Source organism: Haematobia irritans, chromosome 4 (assembly GCF_050003625.1).
Source record: "Haematobia irritans isolate KBUSLIRL chromosome 4, ASM5000362v1, whole genome shotgun sequence".
In the NCBI taxonomy this organism is placed as follows: domain Eukaryota; kingdom Metazoa; phylum Arthropoda; class Insecta; order Diptera; family Muscidae; genus Haematobia; species Haematobia irritans.
The window spans coordinates 142,062,490-142,081,347 of NC_134400.1; the positions used below are offsets into that span (position 1 = coordinate 142,062,490).

The window sequence follows — 18,858 nt, forward strand, 5'->3', positions numbered from 1 at the left end:
AAGTTAAAAAAAAACTTGAAATTTTATTTAATTAATATTTCTTAAAGTTCCTAAAATTCCCAAATTTTATCCTAAAATTTTTATTAGATAATCTCACAAGAGAAGGGCCCATCCCAACATAAAAGCCTTTTCCTCAGAATATATTTTCTCAAAATTTTAAGCTATTTATTACGGTAATTTTGACATATAATTAATACTTTCCTTGCTCTCTTATTCTATTCGAGTAGGGTATCTCAGGCACAGTGTTTATAAATTGACTTATAGTTTTTTTTTATTTACTCTAATATTTGTCCACATCTATGTATATTCTGTACCTAATCATAAGTGTCCTATATGTTTTATGTGACAACTACACCAATGTTAATGTGTCAATGACAAATTTTCGAATTCTGTTTGTCTATCACAACACACGAACTAATATTTGGTAATAACCTCCGTCATACTTGTACAGTATGATTAAAAATTAAAAAAAAAAACCAAAATTCCTATCCTTTAATGAAAATATAAAATTATTTAACATCATCCTTTATACACTGAATGAATGCTTTAAAACAATGACTAATTCTTATTAATTGATTTGTTTTCTGTATAATTTATTTTTTGAATGTCTGTTTTATGTTTTTTTTATTTAAAATTGTTTGTTTATTTTTTTCGTCTAAGGGCTACGGTACGCGAATTAGCTAAGAAAAATCTTAAATATCAACAAAGTTGTTTTACACATATATATATTGTATACATTTTTTCGAAAATTCGAATAGCCATAATGCAATTTTACAATTACAGAGATACACTACACATCAATATTGTTTGAAAATATAACATTCGTTCTACACATAAAAAAAAAAACACAAAATCTCCTCATGAGACATTTAAAATAACCATTATTTAATTAATGTTAGAATATCTATAGCGAACTTCTTAGGCAATTAGGTCGGTCCAAACATTATATCCAAAGACTAAATACTTTCCTCTGCAACGAAATTCCCCTCGGTTGCGAATTATATTTTTATGACCGAATTTTCTACAAGCGTTGCAACGATTGTATCTTACTTGTTTTATATGCTTCAAAAGAAAACTTCGTTCCTCAGAAAAAAACAAATTTTGAGAGTAATAATATTGTGACTTGAAGATTTTGAAAAAGACCAATCCCAACCGCACAATTAAAACAATCGTCTCATGAAAAAGCTGGTTGTTCCGAATTTTTAAAATGGAAATTCAACATCTTTTGATTTTCTTTACAATAAAGAAAACTTTTCTTTGAGGATAATAATATTATTACTTGAATATTTGAAAAAGATCGTTCAATAACTACACAGAAAAAAATTTCACGAAAATGTTTCCAATTAAAATCTTAATTGAGTTTTAAAAAATATGCAATTAATAATTTAATTAATTCAACAAATTGTTTAATTGAAACAAAAATCAATCACACAAATTAATAGTATCAATTAATTTTTTAATTGGATCAATTAATTTTTCAATTGGCTGTCAATTAATTTTTTAATTGATATTTTCTTTAATTGTATCAATTAATTTCGTGATTGAATCAAAAAATTTTTTTTTGTATGTACACACAAAATTACTCCAATTAAAATTTTAATTGAATTTTAAACTCCAATTCCAATTAAAAATTTAATTGACTTTTAAAAAACATTCAATGAAAAATTTATTAATTAAAACAAAAATCAATCACAAAAATACTAGTTGTATCAATTAATTTTTTAATTGACTTTCGTGATAGATACTATAATTTTTGTGATTGAAGACTTTTCAATTAGAAATTAATTGGATCATTTAATTTCGTGATTGAAGACAAAAAATATTTTTTTTTGTGTGTACACAAAAAAACAAATTGATTTGGAAAATCAAATTTGGAAAGTATTGTCTCTTGAAAATTTCCACTCTCCACATTTGAGAGGTTAACTTTAATGTGTTTATATAGCAAACGTCCACAGACAACTTGTTTGGGAGGTGTCCGTGTTTGAGAGGTTTTACTGTATATTCATCATAAAAAGGGAATTTCTTTTATCAAATATTTCGTTCGAAAAGAACAAATTCACGAAAAGCAAAATTTTCACTACAAATATGAAAATGTTTATTAATAGTAGAGAATAGTTTAAAAGTATCTATACGGAAAAATATCATCGAAAAAACGATTGAAGCTGCAAACATGCTCAATAAAAAATTAATTGATTGAATAAACTTGTTAATTAAATTTAAAAAAAAAAACCTGTCAACAAAAACGAAAATGAAAAATATAAAATCCCATTAACATTTTAATTAATAAATCACCCATTTACAAAGGAGTTACAACCACGGTTTCCGCAGTTCTACCAAAAATGGTAGCTTTTTTACTGTTTGGTAGATTGGTAGAATTCTTAATGTTTTGGCAGATATTGCAAAATATACATCTCCAACTAAGAGCCACATCAATTATCTATAGAAATACAATGTTGACAAAATTTTGTATAGAAATAAAATGTTGACAAAATTTTGTATAAAAATAAAATTTTCACAAAATTTTCTATAGAAATAAAATTTTGACAAAATTTTCTATAGAAATAAAATTTTGACAAAATTTTCTATAGAAATAAAATGTTGACCAAATTATATATAGAAATAAAATTTTGACAAAATTTTCTATAGAAATAAAATTTTGAGAAAATTTTCTATAGAAATAAAATTTTGAGAAAATTTTTTATAAAAATAAAGTTTTGAGAGAATTTTCTATAAAAATAAAATGTTGAGAGAATTTTCTATAAAAATAAAATTTTGAGAAACTTTTTAATAGAAATAAAATTTTGTCAAAATTTATATAGAAATAAAATGTTGACAAAATTTTCTATAAATATAAAATTTTGAGAAAATTTTCTTTAAAAATAAAATTTTGAGAAAATTTTCTAAAAAAAAAATAAATTTTCAGAAAAAAATTCTATATAAAGAAAATTATGATAAAGTTTTCTATAGAAATAAAATGTTGACAACAATTTCTATAGAAATAAAATTTAGAGAAAATTTCTTATAAAAATAAACTTTTGAGAAAATTTTCTATAAAACTAAAATTTTCAGAGAATTTTCTATAAAAATAAAATTTAAAGTTTTCTATAAAAATAAAATTTTGAGAAAATGTCTATAAAAAGAAAATTCTGATAAAGTTTTCTATAGAAATAAAATATGGACAAAAATTTCTATAGAAATAAAATTTCGACAAAATTGTCTATAGAAATAAAATTTCGACAAAATGTTCTCTAGAAATAAAATTTTTACAAAATTTTCTTTAAAAATAAAATTTTGAGAAAATTTTCTTTAAAACTAAAATTTTGAGAAAATTTTCCATAACAATAAAATTTTGAGAAAATTTTCTAAAAAAATGTACAATTTTGAGAAACATTTCTATATAAAGAAAATTCTGATAAAGTTTTCTATAGAAATAAAATGTTGATAACAATTTCTAGAAAATTTTCTATAAAAAAAAATTTTGAGAACATTTTTTAAAACAAAATAAAATTTTGAGAAAAGTTTTTATATAAAGAAAATTCTGATAAAGTTTTCTATAGAAATAAAATTTGGACAAAATTTGTACAAAATTTTCTATAGAAATGAAATTTTGAGAAAATTTTCTTAAAAAATGAAATTTTGAGAAAATTTTCTTATAAAATAAAATTTGAGAAAATTTTCTAAAAAAATAAAATTTTGAGAAAAATTTCTATATAAAGAAAATTCTAATAAAGTTTTCTATAGAAATAAAATGTTGACGACAATTTCTATAGAAATAAAATTTAGCGAATAAAATTTATAAAAAAAAAACTATTGAGAAAATTTTCTATAGAAATAAAATGTTTACAACATTTTCTGTAGAAACAAAATTTTGACAAAATGTTCTATAAAAATAAACTTTTGAGAAAATTTTCCATAAAAATAAAATTTTAAGAGAATTTTCAATAAAAATAACATTTTGAGAAAATATTCTATAGAAATAAAATTTTGAGAAAATTTTCTATAGAAATAAAATTGTGAGAAAATTTTCTATAGAAATAAAATTTGGAGAAAATTTCTTATAAAAATAAACTTTTGAGAAAATTTTATTTTTATAGGAAATTTTCTCAAAAGTTTGAGAGAATTTTCTGTAAAAATAAAATTTTGAGAAACTTTTCTATAGAAATAAAATGTTGTCAAAATGTATATAGAAATAAAATGTTTACAAAATCTTCTAAAGAAATAAAATTTTGGAAAAATTTTCTATAGAAATAAAATTTGGACAAAATTTTCTGTAGAAATGAAATTTTGACAAAATTTTGTAGAGAATTTTCTATAAAAATAAAATTTTGAGAGAATTTTCCATAAAATTAAAATTTTGAGAAAGTGTCTATAAAAAGAAAATTCTGATAAAGTTTTCTGTAGAAATAAAATGTTGACAAAAATGTCTATAGAAATAAAATTTTGACAAAATTTTCTATAGAAATCAAATTTTGACCAAATTTTCTATAGAAAAAAAAAATTGACAGAATTTTCTATAGAAAAAAATTAACAAAATTTTCTATAGAAATAAAATTTTGACAAAATTTTCTATAGAAATAAAATTTTGACAAAATTTTCTATAGAAATAAAATTTTGACAAAATTTTCTATAAAAATAAAATTTTGACAAAATTTTCTATAAAAATAAAATTTTGAGAAACTTTTCTATAAAAATAAAATTTTGTCAAAAATTTTTATAGAAATAAAATTTAGAGAATATTTCCTATAAAAATAAACTTTTGAGAAAATTTTCTATAAAAATAAAATTTTGAGAGAATTTTCTAAAAAATAAAATTTTGAGAGAATTTTCCATAAAATTAAAATTTTGAGAAAGTGTCTATAAAAAGAAAATTCTGATAAAGTTTTCTGTAGAAATAAAATGTTGACAAAAATGTCTATAGAAATAAAATTTTGACAAAATTTTCTATAGAAATCAAATTTTGACCAAATTTTCTATAGAAAAAAAAATTGACAGAATTTTCTATAGAAAAAAATTAACAAAATTTTCTATAGAAATAAAATTTTGACAACATTTTCTATAGAAATAAAATTTTGACAAAATTTTCTATAGAAATAAAATTTTGACAAAATTTTCTATAAAAATAAAATTTTGACAAAATTTTCTATAAAAATAAAATTTTGAGAAACTTTTCTATAAAAATAAAATTTTGTCATAAATTTTTTTCCAAAATAAAATTTTGGAAAAATTTTCAATAGAAATAATATTTTGACAAAATATTCTATAGAAATAAAATGTTGACAAAATTGTCTATAGAAATAAAATGTTGACAAAATTTTCTAAAGAAAAAAATTAGAGAAATGATATTTTGAGAAAAATTTCTTTAAAAATAAATTTTTGAGAAAATTTTCTTTAAAAATAAAATTTTGAAACAATTTGCTATAAAAATAAAATTTTGAGAAAATTTTCTATAAAAAGAAAATTCTGATAAAGTTTTCTATAGAAATAAAATGTTGACAAACATTTCTATTCTATTATTTCTATTTCAATTTCTCCCGTACTGTAGAAGTAGTATCTTTCCCTTGTTGATGTAATCTTAAATCGTTAAACATTTATGATTGGCAGTTGGTCTATGATGTGATATAAGCGAATTTTTTTATTATATATTTTTATTCTATTTATTTTAATCAAAATTAAAGTCTAAAGATATTGGAAAACAAGTAGAAATGTTTAATTTTCAATCAATATTCTGTGATGGTGTCACTTTTATATAAGAAAAACTATTTATTCGTGTTTGTTTTATTTTTTTTATTCTCGAATTTCTTTCTTAAACCCTTTGCTAAAACAGAGTTGTAGTAACATACATGAGGAGTAAACAAGATTTCAAATTCTAAAAATATTTCATTGTTTTAAACATTCATAGTGAATGCGCGAAACTATTCAGTGGCAATTTTTTAAACAATTCATCCAATCATTTATATATAGTATTATTTTCTAAATCATCTCATCTCAAATCTCAAATTTCATTGCCATTTTCACATTTCATACAAACAAATAGACAATATTTTTATGCAATATAATGAAGTAAATCCAATGAATTATTGAATTTTTAGAATACAGACGCCATTTGAAATCAATCCTCATCGCTAATAATCAAATCAAATCATTTTTACTAGTCATTAGTTATCCCATTAACAGAAAAATCCATATATTCATTTATGTATTTATTATTATTACTATTATTTATTTTTGTTTTGAGATAAAAAAAATTCAATCGAAAATTCGAATGTCTTTTAAGAAATAAAAACAAGAAGTATAAATAATATAAGGGAAATGTATAAAATATTAAGGCCTGAGAATTATTTTTTTTTTTTTGTGGATATAGTTTGGATTTTAAGTCAAAGTAATTAGTTTATTAAATTGTTATTAAATTATAATCAAAAATCTGCTTATATCATTCCACGAAACACGACTCATAAAAAAATAGCTTAAGAAAATATCACACAAAATATGAAAATGTTGATTGAAACTCAAAACGTACTCAATTAGAAAAGTCTTTGTTTTTTTTATTTTATTGTAAAAATAAATTATCGGTAATTCGAATTTTCGATCAAAGTACAACAAAATAAAATAAAATGTGGTATATAGCCAGAAAAGTAATATGATCACGACGAGCTTGTATTAAAAGCATAATGTTATTTTTTCACGGGAAATGTTTGTGGCAACCATGTTATTTACTCGGAAATTATGTATCTGATTTATGCAAACCAAAAACAATAGAAAAGGAAGATTGGAAAATGGGCGACGTCATACCAAAAGTTGCATGTACGGTGTTCGATACATACACGTTCGTTCATTTTTAATTTGCAATATTTTTTGTTAAAAACTCACAAATGATGTTAAATTTTGTGTAAATAATAATGAGAAACTTTTGACCGATTGTTCTACGTCATTCCCTGATATAAATTTCTTTTTATTCTTAGTTTAATTTGTGGAACAAAAAATTCATAAACGACACGTTTGCATCGAACGCCGTCAATGGTTTGATACCCTCTGCTGCCATTTTTCCATCTTCATCTTCCATTGTTTTTGATGCAAACATATTTTTGCGACAAAATTATTCCATACTGCACGTGCAACTGTAACTTCATGCTCTTGCGACAAGTTTGAGGTGATAATTTTGCCTGTTCTCTGCCCGTACAATAACAGTAAAAACAAAACATTATCATTGCAAGAGATGGTCTTTTGACGAAGAATTTTTGGAAAGCTCTATAACACTGACATTCCAGCAATTTTGATGTACACTTGGAAAACTATTCTTTGACAATTTCCGTTCCCTGGCTCTTAAAAGATGATTTATTTATTTTCTTTAATTAATTGAATGTTCTAACACCAAGGCATGTGTGAATGCCCCAGCCCTATTTTGTTTTTTTTTTTGTCCATTACCAATGATATCCTAATTCTAAGTGTAAAAACTCCTAAAATTTAGTACAGCAAAGAACTAGGATATCGATACAAAAAAAATTGTAGAAATAAAAAAATGCTAACCTATAATCGAAAAAAAAAACTAATCGAATTTAAACAAAAATTATTATTTTAAGTTTTAACCATTTTTGTTTCTATGTTGACCCAGCCGATTTAACCATAGAGTTCTAATAAAAATATTTTAAATGTTTTTCTTTGATTTAGGGTTACTCTGTAACATCCATGACCAAGAATGTTTCCTATAACATGTCTTCGACCACTGGTGGTGCCAAACCTTTCGCCAGTGAACCGGTTCACCAACAACAACAACCACCCATGGCTTATAAGCCTGTTGCTGCACCCAGCCCCATTCCGGCCCAACGTAAGACACCGGCAGCTGAGTATAGCGATTACAGTAGCGAAATCGATGAACGTTTCCGTTCCGTATCTCGGGCTTCCGAAAATGAGATTAAGGGCTATCGTGTAGTTCAGCCACCAACTCCTGTTTCGAAACCAGCCATGAATGGCCATAAATCGCCTGCTGTTGTGGTTACACCATCACCAATGGAATTCGAACCCACACCTCCCACCATGGGTCCGTCCTATGCCAAACCTCAATTCAATAATTATCAACAACAACAATCACACCAAACGAAACAATTTAGCCAAAGCCAACAAACGGTGTTCAAACCTAAGCCGGTGGCTGCTAAATTCTTGGCTGCTGCCGCTCAGCAACAGCAGAATTTCGCTCCCCCACCACAGCCCATACCGAGAGATTTCAAGCACCAACCTCCACGTGGTGTGGCTCCACAACCTGGTATGTATTATAATGCTGTAGCCGGATCTCCAGTGCATGTACCTTCCATGGCTACCGAAACCAAGAACTCCATGCAAATGAAGGAATCTTCGGAATCTTGCCAACGCATGGTCAATATGCAACAAACCCAAAGGGTCATGCATTTCGATAATCAACAACAAAACTACAACAACAATAACATGGGACACCAATATCAACAACCAATGGAACAGTTCCCATATAGTCCTACACCTTCACCACGCGGTAGTACTCCCGGTTATCAACGTGTTCCACCACCAGCCACACCCACCAAGTTTGTGCCCGGCCATTTCCGTGGCGAAAGCAATTACTCGCACATTGACAATGTACGCATTGCTCCCCTCTGGACACCCAATGGTCATTCGGGACCCATGCGTTATCGTCATGTCGATGCCCCACAAGGCAATAGGTCCAGCAGCTTGCCACGCACCTATGAGCGTGTTCTCTCGCCCATGGAATTCGATAGAGGACCAGAGATGCCCACGAAAATACAAGTCGATGTGAACACAATTCGTCGTGATCGTGCCAACAACATTGGCCATCAGAATCGTACTCAATCGTTGAATCGCAACTCCTCGATGCGCTCTCATCAGCAATACTATCAAACGAACGCTTACGACCAGGGATTGCCACAGACTTTCCCACGTGATGACATGAATCTTAAGGTAGGTTCACCACCCAGATATGGCGGTGTTGGTGCCAATTGGCAATCTCAAGCCGAACATCAAGGCAAGAGCATGAGCTCATCGTTCATGCAGAAAACACAAAAGTTCTCGGAGAACATCAAGGAAGACATGCACAAATACGGCAGCAATGGCTCAGCCTCGCCCATGGGCTATCGTGTCCAAAGGGCTCCAAGTGAGGGTGACAATAGGCCCCAGGCATATCGTGATGAATCAAGGGTATCTCAATATGGTAAGTGAATGTTTTGAATTTCTATGATATTATGTTTCGGCTTGTTTTGTTTTGTTTTGCCTTGCTTTTGTTAAGCAAATCCTTTGAACCATATTGCAAGCATTGGGAGTGCACATCATATAAATTTACTCTGATATCATACAATTTTGAAAGTATTATTTTGCTTGAACTGTTGTTTTTTAATGTTGTGACCCTTATGTTGTATATAGTAAATTTATCTCTTGTGGAAAAGGCAATTGATGATTGAATTTTTTACACAAACAAACTATTACGACTTTCAAATCGTCTTGGGATTAGGGAGAACGTACTCACAATGAACATTGGTAATATGAAATAACACGAAAATCTTAAAGATATTGAATTTATAGACAATTTTGTCAATATTTATTCAATAGAACATTTTGCCAAAATTTTATTTCTATAGAAAATTTTGTCAAAATTTTATTCTATAGAAAATTTTGTCAAAAAAAAAAATTATTTCAGTAGAAAATTTTTTCCAAATTTTATTTCTATAGAAAATTTTAGTTCTATCGAAAATTTTGTCAAAATTTTATTTCTATAGAAAATTTTGTGAAAACTTCATTCCTATAATAATAAATTAACGATTTTTTCCAGCTCGATAGCACATGTTATCAAAATATTATTTCTAAAGAAAATTTGTTCAAAATTTTATTTCTTAGAAAATTTGGTAAAAATTTTATTTCAAAAGAAAATTTTGTCAAAACTTTATTTCAATAGAAAATTTTGTCAAAATTTTAGTTCTATAGAAAATTTTGTCAAAATTTTATTTCTATAGAAAATTTTGTCAAAATTTTATTTCTATAGAAAATGTTGTCAAAATTTTATTTCTATAGACAATTTTCTCAAAATTTTATTTCAGTAGAAAATTTTGTCCAAATTTTATTTCTAGAGAAAATTTTTTTCTGCAAAATTTCTATAGAAAGTTTTGTCAAAATTGTTGACAAAATTTTATTTCTATAGAAAATTTTGGCATTTGACAATTTTGACAAAAATTTTTTTATAGAAAATTTGGTCAAAATTTTATTTCTTAGAAATTTGGTAAAAATTTTATTTCAGAAGAAAATTTTGTCAAAATTTTATTTTTTTTCTGCAAAATTTCTATAGAAAATTTTGGCATTTTACAATTTTGACTAATTTTTATACCCTGCGCCACACTGTGGAACAGGGTATTATAAGTTAGTGCATATGTTTGTAACACCCAGAAGGAGACGAGATAGACACATGGTGTCTTTGGCAATAATTCTCAGGGTGGGTCCTTGAGTCGATATAACCATGTCCGTCTGTCCGTATGTCCGTCTGTCTGCGAACACATTTTTGTGATCAAAGTCTAGGTCGCAATTTAAGTCCAATCGCCTTCAAATTTGGCACATATCCCTAATTTGGGTCAGAATAGAACCCTATTGATTTTGGAAGAAATCGGTTCAGATTTAGATATAGCTCCCATATATATCTTTCGCCCGATATGCACTAATATGGACCCAGCAGCCAGAGTTTTATCCCGATTTGCTTGGAATTTTGTACAAACATAGCACTTAGTCGTATAGTCAAGTGTGCAAAATTTGATTGAAATCGGTTCAGATTTAGATATAGCTTCCATATATATCTTTCGCCCGATATGCACTAATATGGACCCAGCAGCCAGAGTTTTATACCGATTTGCTTGGAATTTTGTACAAACATAGCACTTAGTCGTATAGTCAAGTGTGCAAAATTTGATTGAAATCGGTTTAGATTTAGATGTAGCTCCGATATATATCTTTCGCCCGATATGGACTTATATGGCCCCAGAAGCCAGATTTTTGGCCGAATTTGGTTGAAATTTTGCACTAGGAGTACAATTAGTAGTATAGTTAAGTGTGCAAAATTTGATTAAAATCGGTTCAGATTTAGATATAGCTCCCATATATATCTTTCGCTCGATATGGACTAATATGGTCCTAAAAGCCAGAGTTTTGGGCCAATTTGGTTTAAATTTTGCACAGGGAGTAGATTTAGCATTGTCGCTATGCGTGCCAAATTTGGTTGAAATCGATTCAGATTTGGATATAGCTCCCATATATATCTTTCGCCCGATATGCACTTATATGGACCCAGAAGCCAGAGTTTTATCCCGATTAGCTTGAAATTTTGCACAAGGAATACAATTGGTAGTATAGTCATGTGTGCCAAATTTGATTGAAATCGGTTCAGATTTAGATATAGCTTCCATATATATTTTTCGCCCGATATGGACATATATGGCCCCAGAAGCCAGAGTTTTGGTCCAATTTGGTTGAAATTTTGCACTAGGAGTACAATTAGTAATATAGTCATGTGTGCCAAATTTGATTGAAATCGGTTCTGATTTAGATATAGCTCCCATATATATGTTTTTATGATTTCGATAAAAATGGTCAAAATACCAACATTTTCCTTGTAAAATCGCCGCTGCTTAGTCGAAAAGTTGTAAAAATGACTCTAATTTTCCTAAACTTCTAATACATATATATCGAGCGATAAATCATAAATAAACTTTTGCGAAGTTTCCTTAAAATTGCTTCAGATTTAAATGTTTCCCATATGTTTTTACTAACATTGTGTTTCACCCTAGTGCATTAGCCGACTTAAATTTTGAGTCTATAGACTTTGTAGAAGTCTATCAAATTCTGTCCAGATCGAGTAATATTTAAATGTATGTATTTGGGACAAACCTTTATATATAGCCCCCAACACATTTGACGGATGTGATATGGTATCGACAATTTAGATCTACAAAGTGGTGCAGGGTATAATATAGTCGGCCCCGCCCGACTTTAGACTTTTCTTACGTGTTTTTTTATAGAAAATTTTGTCAACATTTTGTTCTATAGAAAATTTTATTTCTATAGAAAATGTTGTCAAAAATTTAATTCTATAGAAGATTTTGACCAAATTTTTTTTCTTTGGAATATTTTTTTCTGCAAAATTTCTATAGAAAATTTTGTCAAAATTATTATTTCTGTAGAAAATTTTGACCAAATTTTATTTCTATAGAAAATTTTGACAAAATTTTATTTCAATAGAAAATTTTGACAAAATTTTATTTCTATAGAAAATTTTATCATTTGACAAATTGACAACTTTTGTTTTGTTATAGAAAATTTGGTCAACATTTTGTTCTATAGAAAATTTTGTCAAAATTTTATTTCTATAGAAAATTTTGACAAAATTTTATTTCAATAGAAAATTTTGACCAAATTTTATTTCTATAGAGGATTTTGTCAAAAATTTATTTCTATAGAAAATTTTTGTCAAAATTTTATTTCTATAGAAAATTTTGACAAAATTTTATTTCTATAGAAAATTTTGTCCAAATTTTATTTCTATAGGAAATTTTGTCGAAATTTCATTTCTATAGAAAATTTTGTCAAAATTTTTAACAAAATTTTATTTCTATAGAAAATTTTGGCATTTGAAAATTTTGACAAAAATTTTTTTTTATAGAAAACTTGGTCAACATTTTGTTCTATAGAAAATTTTGTCAAAATTTTATTTCTATAGAAAATTTGGTCAAAATTTTATTTCTTAGAAAATTTGGTAAGAATTTTATTTCAAAAGAAAATTTTGTCAAAATTTTATTTCAATAGAAAATTTTGTCAAAATTTTAGTTCTATAGGAAATTTTGTCAAAATTTTATTTCTGTAGAAGATTTTTACAAAATTTTATTTCTATAGAAGATTTTTACAAAATTTTATTTGTATAGAAAATTTTGTGAAAACTTCATTCTTATAGAAAATTTTGTCAAAATTTTATTTCTATAGAAAATTTTGTCAAAATTTTATCTCTATAGAAATGTTGTCCATATTTTGTTTGTTTGTAGAAAATTTTTGTTCTGCAAAATTTCTATAGGAAATTTTGTCAAAAATTTATTTCTATAGAAAATTTTGTGAAAACTTCATTCCTATAGTAAAGTTGCCAAAATTTTATTTCTATAGAGGGTTTTGTCAAAATTTTATTTCTATAGAAAATTTTGTCAAAATTTTAATTCTATAGAAAATTTTGTCAAAATTGTATTTCTATAGAAAATTTTGTCCAAATTTCATTTCTATAGAAAATTTTGACAAAATTTTATTTCAATAGAAAATTTTTACAAAATTTTATTTCTATAGAAAATTTTGCCATTTGACAATTTTGACATTTTTTTTTTTTTGTTATAGAAAAATTTGGTCAACATTTTGTTCTATAGAAAATTTTGTCAGAATTTTATTTTTATAGAAAATTTTGTCAAAATTTTATTTCTATAGAAAATTTTGTCAAAATTTTATTTCTATAGAAAATTTTGTCAAAATTTTATTTCTATAGAAAATGTTGTCCAAATTTTGTTTGTTTGTAGAAATTTTTTTTTCTGCAAAATTTCTATAGAAAATTTTGTCACAATTTTATTTCTATAGAAAATTTTGACAAAATTTTATTTCTATAGAAAATTTTGACAAAATTTTATTCCTGTTGGTTATGTTTTCTATAGAAAATTTTGTGAAAACTTCATTCCTATAGAAAATTTTGTCAAAATTTTATTTCTATAGAAAATTTTGTCAAAAATTTAATTCTATAGAAAATTTTGTCAACATTTTACTTCTATAGAAAATTTTGTCAACGTTTTATTTCTATAGAAAATTTTGTCAAAATTTTATTTCTATAAATAATTTTGTCAAAATGTCATTTCTGTAGAAAATTTTGCCAAAAATTTATTTCTATAGAAACATTTTCAAAATTTTATTTCTATAGAAATTCGGTAACGGGCCATTTTCCTGCAAGCGATCAACTCCTTAGCTCTTTCAAGTCTATCTTTTTTGGCTTCCATAAGTTCTTGCACTTTTTGAAACTCCAGTGACAATAGTGCACTTTTTCTACCACTGCAGCATGGATTTGGATCAAATTTGGTCTTAATTTATTTTATCAGTTTTGGTGGTGTTACCGTTTTTTCTTGTTCCACTCAATGCAATACTATCAGTATTATGATAACGAGCAATGGTATAGCCACTTGTCCTTTCTCAGCTTGTAAACAAATCAAATGATCTGTCACTGGAGTAAAACTGTCAGATGTCAGTTTAATATTTATAGTAACCTGAAGATGGTTGCAAATACATATCAGCCTCCCTATAATTATGCAGTCTTTCGTTTTGAAGATATGATTAGATTTTTCAATTTTGACATGAGTATCTGCTTTTGTATCTTTATCTTTAAAAAATTAGGTATCGGCCAGTATAGCATAAGGTTAGGTTGAAAAGAGGAGGCATACCCCTCAACCAGCAAAAATCTTGTTGTGCGCTCCAGTTTTTCTTATTATAACCCTATGAGTATTTTAAGAATCTTGTGCTCGGTTTAAATTCGGGAGGTTTTCGACTGCAGACGATGGGGCCTGTACCTTGTAAACTCAGAGAAAAATTAAATTCATTTTTAATATATAGATTTATTTCTAACTGACTCTGCTAATACGTTCTTCCAATAATTTTAATATATTATAAACATTAGAAATACAACAATAATATAATAATAAACAAAATAAAACATTATAGCTTTAATTCATTCCAAATTTAAGCATAACACACTAACCCCCCAAAATGGCTCAAAGGATTTGGTTATAAAAAGCGCTAATATAACCTCTTCATAATGTACTCATGCATTGTGTAGAGGAAGTTAATTGGTTTGTTTTTTCTTTTTGGTTTTCGAAAAAAATATATATACATATATTACTTGCTTGATTTCGTTCCTTTGACAATTTTTTTATAACCCTTGTTAATTATTTTCTATTATACAATTTTTGTTTTGTTTTATACAACGCGTTATCGTCGTTTTTATGTTATTGTTCAACTATGTCCTCAACTCTATATTTATGTATGATTTTTATATGAATGACAAAAAAAAAAAAAACAAAAACCAAAATCCACATACAAAAATACTATACAAATATGCAACAGGTACCAGATGTGTTGATCCCAATACAGGGTTGGTATATTTCAAATATGATTTCGGTTATGAATTTGGTATACTTTTTCCCGGTGAGGGCCATAAATTTGTAGCCAGTCAATGGAATAAATCACAAAAATCTACCTTACCTACAAATCATCAGCAACAATTTACCAAAGATACAGGTCGTAAATCCTTGTATCCATTGGCCGGTGGACGCGATTTGATTATACCGGTACATCATGAGCGAAGCAGTGTTACACCTTCACCCCTAAATGGGGGTTATTATTCTGATACCGAAGTGGGTAAATATCGTGGTCAATCTTCGTTTCGTTCGGTAACACCAAATATTAATACTTCGCCATCGCCATGTGCGTTTACAACGAATCATAACTCAAAGAAACGTTACAGCCTACCGAATACCCAGGCGATCGATATAAATATTGATCGTTTACACAGTGGTGATTCATTGAATAAATTGACAAGTTTACCTATAGCAGGTTTGTTGGTTGCTTGCGATTGTATATCAATCGCTTATTGGTGTTAAATGTTTTAACAAAAAAAAAAAAAAACAAAAAAAACTTATATGGTCCTTGATGTTGTATTTTGAATAACCAACGAATAGCTTTTCTCAAAAAAAAAAAACGAAACATTTCATATATTCCAAATTAATATTTTTTTATTATTGTATACACAAAGCCAACCAGTTTTTGTTTTATTGAATACCAAAATATATGCAATTACAACATTTTGCTCAATTTAGTATTTTTTTTTATCAATTAATGGAATATTTATAACAATAATTATAAATATATTTATTTACTTATTTAATCAGTCTTTAGACAATTTACATCAATATTAATTTTTAATTGTCAAATTGATCTTTTATTAAAAAAAATCCACTTTCATATTAATTGGATCTATTAAATGCATGGTGGAATCCAGAAAAAAATTGTGTGTACAAATATTGACCTTAAAACATTCGAATTCTCCAAAATTTCCTGTACCCTTTTCCCTATATATTTTACATAAAATAAAAAAGTAACTAAAAAATAATAAAATAATAGCTAATGTAGAAAAGTCAAAATTATTAACCAAAATAGACCAGTGTGCTTTCATTAGCCCCTTTCATCGATTCTGTGTCTGAACCAAAGTTGTCATTGTGTTACTAAATACCATAAATACCGCGATGTCTACGTAGATGGTCCGTGCCACAAGAAAAATTTGTGTTTTTATGTGCTTTAAATTATTTATGCCTTTGTTTGGTTGTGGCAACTGACCGAACTGCTGGAATATCTTTATACCCTTCACCACTACTGTGGTACAGGGTATAATAAGTTTGTGCATTTGTATGTAACGCCAAGAAGGAAAAGTCTGAGACCCATCGTTTAGTATACCGATCGTCTTCTGAGTCGATTTAGCGATGTCCGTCTGTCTGTCTGTCTGTTGGTGTATTTTTGTGTGCAAAGTACAGCTCGCAGTTTTAGTCCGATTGTCCTAAAATTTGGTACAGGGTCCTGTTTCGGCTCAAAGACGATCCCTATTGATTTTGGAAAAAATCGGTTCAGATTTAGATATTGCTGCCATATATATTTTTCACCGATCTAGTCATAATTGGCGTGTATATCAACCGATCTTCCTCAAATTCCGAATATTTTATGAATCTCGAAAAACTTGCAAAATATCAGCCAAATCGGTTCAGATTTAGATATAGCTCCCATATATAGCTTTCGCCCGATTTACACTCATTTGCCCACAGAGGCCAATTTTTTGCTCCGATTTAGTTTAAATTTTGCACAGGGAGTAGAATTAGCATTTTAGCTATGCGTGCCAAATTTGGTTGAAATCGGTTCAGATTTAGATATAGCTACCATATATATGTTTTTCTGATTTCGACAAAAATGGTCAAAATACCAACATTTTCCTTGTAAAATCGCCACTGCTTAGTCGAAAAGTTGTAAAAATGACCCCAATTTTCCTAATCTTCTAATACATATATATCGAGCAATAAATCATAAATAAACTTTTGCGAAGATTCCTTAAAATTGCTTCAGATTTAAATGTTTCCCATATTTTTATACCCTGCGCCACACTGTGGAACAGGGTATTATAAGTTAGTGCATATGTTTGTAACACCCAGAAGGAGACAAGATAGACACATGGTGTTTTTGGCAATAATGCTCATGGTGGGTCCCTGAGTCGATATAACCATGTCCGTATGTCCGTTTGTCCGTCCGTCCGTCTGTCTGTGAACACATTTTTGTGATCAAAGTCTAGGTCGCAATTTAAATCCAATCGCCTTCAAATTTGGCACATGTTCCTAATTTGGGTCCGAATAGAACCCTATTGATTTTGGAAGAAATCGGTTCAGATTTAGATATAGCTCCCATATATATCTTTCGCCCGATATGCACTAATATGGACGCAGCAGCCAGAGTTTTATACCGATTTGCTTGAAATTTTGTACAAACATAACTCTTAGTCGTATAGTCAAGTGTGCAAAATTTGATTGAAATCGGTTCAGATTTAGATATAGCTCCCATATATATCTTTCACCCGATATGGACTAATATGGTCCTAGAAGCCAGATTTTTGGCCGAATTTGGTTGAAATTTTGCACTAGGAGTACAATTAGTAGTATTGTCAAGTGTGCAAAATTTGATTGAAATCGGTTCAGATTTAGATATAGCTCCCATATATATCTTTCGCCCGATATGCACTAATATGGACCCAGCAGCCAGAGTTTTATACCGATTTGCTTGAAATTTTGTACAAACATAACTCTTAGTCGTATAGTCAAGTGTGCAAAATTTGATTGAAATCGGTTCAGAGTTAGATATAGCTCCTATATATATCTTTCGCCCGATATGGTCTAATATAGTCCTCAAAGCCAGAGTTTTTGCCCAATTTGGTTGAAATTTTGCACAGGGAGTAGATTTAGCATTATAGCTATGCGTGCCAAATTTGATTGAAATAGGTTCAGATTTAGATATAGCTTCCATATATATTTTTCGCCCGATATGGACTTATATGGCCCCAGCAGCCAGAGTTTTGGCCCAATTTGGTTGAAATTTTGCACTAGGAGTACAATTAGTAATATAGTCATGCGTGCCAAATTTGGTTTAAATCGGTTCAGATTTAGATATAGCTCCCATATATATGTTTTTCTGATTTCGACAAAAATGGCCAAAATACCAACCTTTTCCTTGTGGCGATTTAACCATTGCTTAGTCGAAAAGTTGTAAAAATGACTCTAATTTTCCTAAACTTCTAATACATATATATCGAGCGATAAATCATAAATAAACTTTTGCGAAGTTTCCTTAAAATTGCTTCAGATTTAAATGTTTCCCATATTTTCACTAAAATTGTGTTCCACCCTAGTGCATTAGCCAACTTAAATTTTGAGTCTATAGATTTGTAGAAGTCTATCAAATTCTGCCCAGATCGAGTGATATTTAAATGTATGTATTTGGGACAAACCTTTATATATAGCCCCCAACACATGTGACGGATGTGATATGGTATCGAAAATTTAGATCCACAAAGTGGTGCAGGGTATAATATAGTCGGCCCCGCCCGACTTTAGACTTTCCTCACTTGTTTGTGATTAAAGAAATTTCATTTAAAAATTAATCGGATCAGTTAATTTCGTGATTGAAGATAAAAACAAGTAAGTTCGGCCAGGCCGAATCTTATGTACCCTCCACCATGGATTGCGT

General features: G+C 28.0%; 1 protein-coding gene across 8 annotated transcripts in view; it reads left to right on the plus strand.

The window, feature by feature from the left end:
• The window catches only part of zormin, a 517,259-nt gene that overhangs the window by 357,245 nt on the left and 141,156 nt on the right, over positions 1–18,858 (plus strand). For 5 of the 8 annotated variants that reach the window (XM_075303991.1, XM_075303995.1, XM_075303990.1 and 2 more), the window contains 2 exons: positions 7,666–9,190; positions 15,148–15,636. In XM_075303991.1, the coding sequence (XP_075160106.1) occupies positions 7,666–9,190; positions 15,148–15,636 (2,014 nt within the window). The remainder of the gene's footprint in view (positions 1–7,665; positions 9,191–15,147; positions 15,637–18,858) is intronic. The other 3 variants (XM_075303993.1, XM_075303996.1, XM_075303994.1) reach the window with 1 other exon arrangement.